Source organism: Pholcus phalangioides, unplaced genomic scaffold, assembly GCF_987345545.1.
Source record: "Pholcus phalangioides strain wild (caught in Gottingen) unplaced genomic scaffold, Ppha-v1.0 ptg000014l_1, whole genome shotgun sequence".
In the NCBI taxonomy this organism is placed as follows: Eukaryota; Metazoa; Arthropoda; class Arachnida; order Araneae; family Pholcidae; genus Pholcus; species Pholcus phalangioides.
Window position 1 is genome coordinate 17,771,370 of NW_028301607.1, and position 11,441 is coordinate 17,782,810.

The following is an 11,441-nucleotide window of genomic DNA, read 5'->3' on the forward strand; positions in this document are numbered from 1 at the left end:
TGAAATGGTTTCTCCTCGACCAGATGAAAAATATTCGGACGAAAGAATTTTTATAGTATGCTGCCACTTACTCTATTTTTTCTCGGATCCATTAAACTCTCAAAATTGTAGGTGGCGGGAGTAAAGTTCATGACCATATCACGTGTGAATAGCCACTTGAACTAAAAAACACTTCTTTGCTCTTCTCCCGCTATTTATTCCTCCCTTTTCTTCTGCCTGGGCAGCAGCATCTTTTCGTGCCAACTCGTATCTGTTGCTGAAAATATTTTTATATATTGTGCTTGTGTGTGAGAAAACTGGGCCTGCTTTACGCATGACCACGGAAAAAATCTCGTTTCGAGACGCTCTTTTCTCTCTCGCTCCCAACATCCCACGCAACTCTCTTCATATTTTTTCAAGGTTTAAGCAGAAACTTTCCCAATTTAGGGTAACTGTCTAATTTGATATTTTGAGTGATATGGAGGTGAGGGCATTTTAGTGGAGGCGGAGACATCCAACTTTTACTGTCATTCTTCTCTGCCAATCACTCATCCAGAAATTTTCCCACACGTTAGGTTCTAGTTGTTTGGTCGGGTTCATTGCTTGGAACTTACAAGATGAAGTGTAATAAGAGGGTTCTGCCCCGAGGGTTTGCGGAAAGCAACTGGTATAGGATGGGAGATCGATAGATAACCTTCTGCTTTGCTCGAAGACTTTTTCTATGTTCTTCACACTGGTTTAACTAATGTTATTTGTCCTTGGAGTACATTACATACATCTGTTGGAATTTTTGACGTGAATGCGTCTTTTAAATAACCTGACAATACTGGATGCATTCTCAAAATGTTTCGAAATGCTTTAAGCGTTCGTATCTCAGGAAGTAGTCAGAATATATCAGTGTTTTTGGTGTCTGCGGGTGGATCCCAATAAGACAAATCCAATTACACACATCATTGGTTTCAATACCTCTACCGGTCTGCGCACCAGACTCACAGCCTGCTTTAGTAATGAAATTGTTTTGCACTATATCTCGGGGGGGGGGAAGGGGTGATCGAGTGGTCATAGTGACGGGCTCGCATCCCGGGTTCGAGCCCCCACCGTCACCACAGTGGTGGTCGGCTGAAGTTGGTTTTCTCTGTTTCCCAACTTCAAGGCGCAAATGCGAGCCGATCTCCCCGTTAAAAAGTCTCGCCACAGAGAACAACAGGCCTACAAACAGTACAAGTATTCAGTCATAACACTTCACTCACTTCACTTCTGAAATATAGTGGCAGCACTGAAAAAATCACACAGACACGACATTAGATACGCACGCACACTTACACTTCCGGCACAACTCACTGTGTAGTAAATTGCTCATGGCAATAGACCTGAGTTGTGCTCGGTTTAAAAGAAACACACATCTCGGGAGGTTCGTGAAGCAAGCAAAAGACAATGACGTTGTCTGATAAATATTCGTAAGACAAATCCAATTACACTACTCTTGTTTCAAAACCTATAATACAATAAAGGCGAGAATATTCCATAAGATTCGAAATAACTCTCTCATCAATGAGCTTATTGCCTTCTAGGGCTTAGTTTCGGCGATAAGATTCCTACGATATGCGTAGCAGAGCGTTTAGTTTCGATTTCTGTGAGCACTGAAACTAGTTAATATAGGTTAGTCGAGGGAAATCGTTATTCATAATAATATTTAATTTCTTTCAAAATTTCAATTTAAATATTAAATAATAATATAATTTCAATTTCGAGATTGCATTTCATATTTTCGCAATTTCATGATAAATTTCATTAAGCCAGTACCTACTGTACCACACGATTCATTCAAGACACAAAGAATTCATCTCACAACTTACGGCCGTGCCTATGGCATCGCCTACTCAATTTTTTTTTCTCAGATGACCAAGAAATTATATTGATCCTCACTTTATGTGTAGTTAATTATGAAGCAAAATGAATCGACAATAATCTTATCATAAATATTGCTAATAATCTCTGTTCATTTATTTACTTCTTTCTTCTGCCAGAGAAAGAAACGAGTTGAGGAGTGGAAGAGGAAGCGGATCCCGACAAATCCTCAATCGGACGGACTGTCGTGCACCTTGTAGTATTTATGCTATCCAAGCTGCAAATCAGATAAAAAGCGCTTAGCGCCTGGTAATCCCTTCAGAGCCGCAACATTCGCTTCCAGTTCACAAAACTTGCTATTTTCTTGTGTGTGTCTTTCCCTTCATGTATACATATATTCTTCTTCTCACGGATCCTATTTTTTTTCTTTTAGGGAAGTTTTTTTCTTACAGTCAATCCGTTTTCTTTCCTTCTGTCTGAAGCACGTACCACCTTTATATTCTTTTCTACTTTTTTATAGCTCTTGCATTGCTATGTTTATCTTGTTTTTATTTCGTTTATCGCATGAAATGAAAATTGTATAAGAAATAAAAAAATCACAAATTCATCGCAGATCAGTGTCTTATGATATTCACTATCCGTGTCTATTGTCAGTTGGACAATTCATTTGTAAAAAAAGTGAGTGAATTATTTGTTTTTTTCTGTGTGGACCCCCAACTGTGCATGCACACAACTACAGTAGGTTATATTAGTCGTTCTCATCTATCTTTCAAATCGAAAGTGAGAATTTCGGAGATAGCTTTTCACCTTCTGGAATGCATACGACGCTAAAAACTCCATTCCTAATTCTGATGTTTAGCTATAATTTTCAGTTTCATAACGTGTTGAGTGGGGGGGGGGGGGGGCTTCCAGCCTTGTCACCGACTGGAATTTTTCCCGACACAATCACGTTCCTCGGGACACAGTGTTTGAATCACTTCGGTTACAGAGCGTCTGGTCCTGCCCGGTCTACATCCCTCCCCCTATACAATTATGAGAGCATGACAATATTGCGATTCGGTGTAGTACCAAAGGATATTATGTTGATACTGTTTATTACAGATCCTTATTATAACCTTATTTATGGCTGTGTAAATATGTCCAATTCAATATTCATGCAAAATGGAAAAAAAGTAAACGTACGAATTGCAATGGTCAAATTTGAACAGTTACTCGAGCAAATCTCACTAGATGGTGGGGACCAAGGATACAATTGGGGGAGGAGGTGAATAGAAGTGATTCATTCAAATTTTGCCTTCTTTTGAATATTCGTTAAGCAATATGGTGTGTGGGACGGTGGGGGGGGGGGGGTACCAACAACACTTATACAGATAAAATACAACAGACAAAATGCCTAACGAGGTGGCCGGAAAAAAAATTCTCATAACAAATATGGATGTCATATATATTTCTAAAATACAGCACACCCCCCCCCCAACAATTAACAGTGCAATTATAAAAACTAGAAACTATATATACGTGATAAAATATAATACACTGCCCATAAAAGATATTTATCTAAGCATAGATAGCTTCCAATACGTTTATCGTGCACCTAACATGCACCTCATATACATCTCTCTATGGACTTTCGAACGAAGTAGTATAGTTTATCAGTGCCCGACAAATCCCAGGTGCCAGGTCACCATGACGACTAAAAATTGGTGCGCACATATTCCGTGTGATCACTATATCTGAGGGCAACACAAAACTTTCAAATTTTATGCCTGCACGTCGACAAGCACGGAACTGATGACTGAATTTTGAGGGAAAAAAAGGTTTACGTAGGACCATATACTTCTTCGAGAAAAAATGTTTTCTCCTGAAACATTTGGCTACACCTACATTTTTTTCTAATTTCTTAAACCATGTAATGCATACTGAAACGTGTGCTCTCAGTATATGTGTAAAGAGAAAGGGTATGAAAAAAATCATTAATTTTTTTAATAAAAATAATCAGATTTTTTTATTTGAATTAGATTTTTTTAATTTAATTCAGTTTTTTTAATCGAAATTAACTGACTGCTTATTAATTAAAACCAATTTTATTAATCATTAAGAATGCACATTTTCATATCACCTAACTCGTTTTTTCTCCTAATCTCTCAAATTTAATTTAGCATTAATGAATAAACTACAAACGAACTGTAATCAAGAAATGTGAACACCAAAAATCTGCTTATGTTACGTGAAAGGTCATTGAGCCCAAATTAACTTCATGGATTAGCTTTTTTTTGTAGAGGAAAGTGTTTTTATTCATGTCCCCCCCCCCCCCTTCATTAAAGCGAATGCGCGGTGGCAACTCAGTATTACACATATGGTGCAGGTATCTCAATTCACTCGATGTGCAACCAAATAGTCATTCGGCATTAACTAAATAAAACAAATTCTATTGTTTGTTGATATTTATTGATTGTTTTTTGCACAATTGGTGGATGTGTTTCCGACTTGGATGATGTTGCTTAATAGTTTACACATTTTTATTCTGCCACAGATTAATGAATTTTAGTAAAAATTTTAAGCTAAATTATAGCACGAAAAGTAAAGTCAAAGGCCCAATGATATTTATGTTGGTAAAGCATCTATTATTATTTTGAATCGGCAACTAGGGCATAGAATTCAAGGCTTTATACAAAAAATAATTCCACTGTTTTTTAATCGGAAAAACACACATTGTAATGCATCGAAAATTCTTAGTGCAATTTAGCTAAGTGCTAAATGCAACTCCTATATTTGCAATTTTTTCCATGCTTAAAATCTAGAGCTAGAGCAGCTTTCTTTCTGCGCAGCATCTAGGGATAAAGTTCAAGTTTATATTTGTCCCAAAGATCTTCTATACTTCTTTTAATCCTGAATTTTAACACATACTAGTAACATGCATAATAATTTGATGATTTTCTTTACATAACTTCAATATAAAACAGCCATGTCGTGAGCTGAATTCACGCGCCGATAATAATAAGAATTCCTCTCATTTGAGTCCGATTCGGTTTACTCATGTCCACCTAGGAATCTTTTCCAGATGTACCTCCTCTTCTCTTTCTGGAATTTTTCGAATCAATGAAAGATTCAGCTAATATAAAAATGCATTTGAAAAAAAAAGAGTATGTTTTCAGAGCACGCTTTCTGCCAATGTAAGTATCTGAACATCAAACTGAACAGTCTGGATATTGCAAGAGCTTATCTTTTCTATCTGCATGTATCAGGCATCTGACCACATCACAAATGGATGGGACACTACGAATTGGACTTGGTTTTGTCAACACCATCTTTAATAGGTGAAAGCTGGTGTTGGTTGTGTGGGTGCGTACATTAGTGTAAAACAAAAAGATCTTCAGCATCTCTTATCTTCCTGTATATTCTCATTTGTGCAACTTTGAGGGCTAATTTAGCCAACGTTTTTAGTCTCCAGTCAGTTTTTGTCCTCTTGATAGCGTTCCTCTGTGCTTTAAAAAACAACTTATCTTGCAATTTTGGACAAAACCTGGAATGAATCAAACAATTTTCCATAGAAACCTATGGGAAGTCACGTTTCGGCTTACGAACATGAATCCAGAACAACTCATCTTCATTATCTAAAGTATCACTGTATTGTGGTGTTGTCTGTCTGCTTTTTTCGGACAGACCGGCTCGCATTCACGCATTGAAGTTTGAAAACCGCATAAAACCAACTTCAGTAACTATCACTGTACACCAATGGGGTTCGAATGGGAATACTGAATGAAACCCATTCTTTCTACAGCTGACCATATATCTAGCAGGGACGTAGCGTGCATTCTTGGGGCCGCGGGGTAAACTATTTCTTTGGGCTCCGACTGAATGGTTTTACTCAGAAAAAGAAGGGAGTTTCTCCTTCCCCCCCCCATTTTGCAGTATATTTCAAAAAATTACCAAAATTTCTAACAAATATGCAAAATAAATGTATTTTTTGTGGGGGGGGGGGGTAGGAGGACATTGTCCGGGTTGCCCTAGCCTAGTTACGAGCCTGGCATCTAGTAATCCTTGTGGCTCTGAATGCGATAGAATGTGGAAGCTCTCGACACGAAGAACAAGCGATCTGTCCTCGGAAATATGTCGATAAACAAAAATTTGTAAATATCCTGAATCCTCGAACAGAGCAATACTGATACAAAGCAGAAACGAACTTATACCTAACGAAGGAAAAACAAGTCACGTGGCCTAGATTGATTTTTGAATAACGCTCTTTTGAGATTAACACTGCGAATGACCAACTTAACGATCTCCGTCATTAATTGTAGATTTGCAAGAGGCACGAAAATAAATCCTCTCCCGACGAGACCCAAAGACGTTGTAGAGGTTAGCATTGCTGCAAATATAAAAAGATAGAGCGGGAGTAAAAAAAGAAATGGACGTCGTCCGCAAACGACAAATTAATTGGATTTGTTATCAAACGTTGTGCGCTCCGCAATTTTTTTTTTTCCCTCGGTGTGTTGGTCGAAACGTGTACCACAAACGCCTTAAAGAACGAAGAAAAAAAATTCAAGCATTACTTAATAAATCAAGGGTGTTCAACCTTTAGAAGAGTGCACACAGGCCACTTCACTAATCTTCCAAACGTGTCGCGGGCTACTCAACTAAGAGATCTGTAACAGTTCCGCGGGTTGCTTAAGTGATCTGTAAATGTTCGCGGGCTACTTCAGTGCTCTGGAACTGTCCCGCGGTTCATTCAAGTGATCTGTAGTTGTACTGCAGATCTCTTTAGTTATCTGGGCATGTACCACGGGGCCACTAAAAAATCTGTAAATGTGCCGTAGGACACAAATTATATGAAAATGTATCACGGGACATTTAATTGCTGTTAAACTATCCGCGAGTCACTCAAGTGATCTGGGAACGTGCCGCGGATTTCTGAAATGATTTAGAAATGTGACGCTTAACTCATTTTTACAAAATTAGGTTTGACGTCTCGGACCACTTCTGACCCGCGGGCTAAGGACTACTACAACTAAACCGAGACTGAGCGTGTATGTAATGAATGAATGCCCAACTACTTTTTTATTATTATTATGTTGTGGCATCGAAGACGATTAAAAAACAAATATTAAACATCCTTGGGGTGCAATGGAACTGACTACAAGATGAATAACCAATTTGATAATTAAATCCATCAATTTTCGGAAGAAAAGAAACATATTCGTATTGCAGCGCACGTGAACAAACACAATAACAATACGGTATTCCGTTTTAAGAAAGTTTTCCCAACATTACACATTTACTTCATGTGTTGGCGACAAAGCATTGTATACCAGTCTGAACTGGTTCCACGTTCAAACACTAATGGTTTTATTCATTTTATTTTTCGTTTGGGAACGACTGATCATGAAGTTCATCTACCAAAAAATCAACATTTTTCGAGTGAAAAGAACTGGTTTTTATTGAATTGCCGAATCGATCAAAAACTTGCATTTGTGAGAGATTGAAATGTTTGCAAAAAAAAGAATCACCACGTGAAATGGTTTGTCGTTTCGTCGAATTTTGTTGGATACATTAGAAGGAGGATGTTGGATATATGTTACGGTAAATGCGATAAATCGGTTATTATGCATACTTAAAAATCTACTTGGTAAGTTTTATAAATCTATCACTTTTACCGGCCATCATGCATAATAACCACCAGTGCCGTAAGTAAATTTGATAAATACTTGAAATTTATCGCCTTTATCTGTAATTACGCATAATAAATACTCTAGTGTAATTAGTGAATCTGGTAACATGAAAAAAATTACAAATGAGTCTAGTACGTGTGATGTATATAATCCGACCCCGATGTTGACAAATTTTACGATCGTACCCCGATATAATTATACAATATATGTACGAATTATCATGTATATTATACCATATACATAGTACGATGTTTACCAACGACACGACGCTTGGATATTACGCACAATCACTGGTGAAAGTGATAATTTTTTAGTACTTATTATATTTACCACCGACGCTTGAGCATTATGCGTAATCACTGGTAAAAGTCAATTTGTGGAATTCATCAAACTTATCCAAAAGCTTGATAAATACGCATAATAACCGGTTGTTATGTAAAACAACGGGATTTATCATATTCACCGTAACATATACATTAGGAGTAAAAGAGGATGGATGGATTGACCCTTAAATGAGTATTACACGGTTTCAAGTTTGCGCACAACACCTTAATACAATCGTGAAAGAAAAATAAATGAATTCTTAACTTTTATTGAGTTTTTCGTTTTTCGTGTTGAACACGCTCCTCATTTATCTCTGACAGAGACGGGAAGAGTACGATTTTAATTACGCTTCTCTGTCTCTCTATCTCCCCCCCCCCCCCTCCCAGCTCATTTAACACTTACTAGAAAAAGAGATCCTACTCAGACGGGGTTGCATTCACACGTTTTGCACATTATTATCACAAATTTCACTTCATCCGTAACATTTCATGATACTGGGGTGCAGGTCCGTAACTTGGGGTGGGGGGGAGGCAACTGCTCCGGGCAGTAAAATTTAAGGTGTGGCAATTTTAGGTAGTAACAAAGAACACCGTTATAAAATTATCGAAATTTAAAGTTGTGGGGGCGGCAAAAATCCTATAATAGTTACGGCCCTGCTGCGGCGTATGAAGGGCATTTTAAGAGCCTGACATACTGGTGAATTGGAGAATTGTGAGGCAGAAGAATTTCCCCCAGAAAACTTTTTGAGTTACTGACGTTCAGGAAAGCATTTTTAAATCAGTAGAAATTACATAAAACAGCATATAAAGGGTTTTAAAATATTTTTTTGACATTTTTAATTTAAATCTTTGATCATCTTGAGGGGAAGCTTGCATGGGGAGGGGTACTCTTATGCGTATGAGTCTGTCATCATGATTATTTTACGCATTACGTCGGAGCTAACTAAATCGGAAGACAGTTTTGAATTGAGTCCGAACAGTCTTTGGAACCAGACCTGTCGAACCGGAAGTATGGGAGGCAACCACACTCTTCCCCAAATGCAGTAATGAAGGTTTTGAACTTAATCAGCATGAATGAAATTGACTTATATTATCATATAATATTAATAGCTAGATAGAAAAATAGCTGACGTAATTCGTTTCCAGCATTGATTTATTTGAAGACTTTGTCTCCTCGGAGTCTCGATCCTACAAAGTTTGAGTTTTTAGGAATAAGTTGGATGGTGGACCATGTGATCCATATTTTACGTAACAAAATTATTTTTTTCCATGTAATTCGGTTATCTCACGTTTAAGTGGAAACGTTCATTTCTCCAAGTTTTAAAAACTTAACTTGAATATTTTCAAATCGAGGAGAATCTCGATTCAAAATGAAATTTTAAGGAGAATCTCGCTGATATACACGCGTGATTTGTGATTGACAAAAGCTAAATGTTACAAAATATAAACTAAGATACAAAAACTATTCAGCTATAGCGAGTAGAAAACAGAAAGTGTTTGCTATAACGTCAATAAAATTCTCAAAAATGGCAAGAAGAACTGAATGGCTTTTTAAGAACTGAACATAATTACTCTTGTCATGATACATGATCCTCGTAAAAATTACTCTGAGGTGCTTCGAACAAAAAAGTCAAACTGTTTGAACCCTTTCTTCCGGATTTTAGACTTCATCACTATACACATGTGTTATGTGATGATTTTTATTCGACTTTAGTCTTTTCCAGCGATCATAAGAGACCACAGCACCAGCACTTCCAGTTTAAAGTCGTTTCCGGATGACTGAAAAAGTCGTGCTAAAAAAATATTTCCGATTAGCGGGAAAATGTGGACGACTCCATACAGCTATGGATGCAAGCATTAATATAATAATTGAAACTTTTAATTGTTCAGTTGATCGACTAAATCGCTTGGATAATACAAAATTCTATACAAAAATGTCATGGAGAATCAACTGCTCTGAGACAAAGAATTCAATTTCATGACTAAAGTTCATTCGTCAATATTGGAACGAAACGATCTAGATTTCAATGCAGATAAAGTAGTGATTAATTTTATAGCGATAATAGCGAGACAATTTTATAGCCTGACAGAGGAAACTATGGAAATTCGCTTATAACGAGAAGTGCGTTATAACGACAATATTTCATGTGATTGTGAACTGTAGTTATGACGGACTTTAACTGTATTGACAAAAATTCTATATCGATAAAATCTCCTGTTTTTTTAAATTCACTCAATTCCCCGAAAAACTGCCTCTTTTGCAAAACTGATATTATAAGATAAATAAATAATCGCCTGCATAAGATATAAATGTCGTTGTTAATTTCCCGCTAATTTTTCGGATTAAGATATCATAGAGCTAATAGAGTGCATTAGGAATATGCTTCGCAACTATTAGAAATATCCCACAAAAATAACTTAAATAAGAGTAAAGTAAAAAAAAATATCGTGCATGATAATCCAGTTGCTGCCATAAAAGAGAAGAATAGGATAACAGAAGAGGAGACAAAGACAGAGGATAGCTACTCCAGATATAGAGATAAATGTGTTTAATGGGCTTACCTAGTGTTATCCTGAGTAAACAAAGAGCGAGTAACAAGGAGAAGACGGTCACACCCGATGACGTGAGCTCCATCTCTTTCTTTCACCCACGTGCTTCTTTCCTTCTTCTTTGTTTATCGAAGAACCTTCTTCACCAAACAAAAAAAAAGATACAAAGCACGAGGTTTCTTTTATTTTATATATTTTCCTGTTACCTCAGGAGAAGTATTTGAGAGAGGCAGTGCGATTCGCGTTTTCCCGCAAAGCATGAAATAAACACCACAAACACAAACGACACATTCACGTACGAGTAACACCGTGGATGAGGATAATCCCTGGATCAGATGTAAGCCTTTCTTTTTGTAAGTTGAGAAATTTAGTTGTCCGCCTCCGCACTGAGAGAGGGAAAACTCGGTACTGAACTGACCGTGGAAGGACCCGTCAGACCAGTGACTGTATCTCAAGTTGCGAATTTCGAATTGAAGGAGGAGCGATTTTATCGCCGCGCGACATCTACCGGAAGACTTCTTCGTTTCCTTGGAATTAATTCTTTTCTTTTCTTTCATTGTTCTTGTTCCGAAACTAAATTTCAATGCTATTTTCTCATTGTTAATTTTCGTTTCGTCATTCCGCGTCCATTTTTGACAGTGGTGAAGATTTAGCATTTGAAGAAGCATCGCTTTTTTTTTCACGTGATGGGATCTCGAGTTTTTCTTTTCTTTTTCAAATGATTTAAAAAAAATCTGCTTTTGTGAACATCATCTGTATTATTTGTTGTTATGCAAATTATTTTTCAAAGGAACATCAAATGATGTTAACTCTGCTCGAAAGATCTCAGTCTTCACGACAATTAGAGATTAATCAGGGCAGGGGTTAAGAAAGTCCGAAGAGTGCTGCTCTGCTGTACAAGGTTTTACTGTTATAATTGAACTGTTAAAAATAGAACTAAAATAACAATAATTAAAATTGTTGTTGCGTGAAAATTATAATAAAATGTAAAGTATTGAATTAAAGTCCGTTTAATAAATTGTAGTTTTGAAAACTATAATAACAATGTAAAAAAAAATAATGGAAGTAATGAATG

At 36.9% G+C, this 11,441-nt stretch overlaps 1 protein-coding gene across 1 annotated transcript in view; it reads right to left on the reverse strand.

Moving 5' to 3' along the window:
- Positions 1 to 10,818, reverse strand: part of LOC149078230 (uncharacterized) — a 99,056-nt gene extending 88,238 nt beyond the window's left edge. Inside the window, exon 1 of the mRNA XM_089241834.1 lies at positions 10,379 to 10,818. Within this exon, the coding sequence (XP_089097960.1) occupies positions 10,379 to 10,451 (73 nt within the window). The 5' untranslated portion in view covers positions 10,452 to 10,818. The remainder of the gene's footprint in view (positions 1 to 10,378) is intronic.
- Between the last annotated feature and the right edge of the window lie 623 nt (positions 10,819 to 11,441).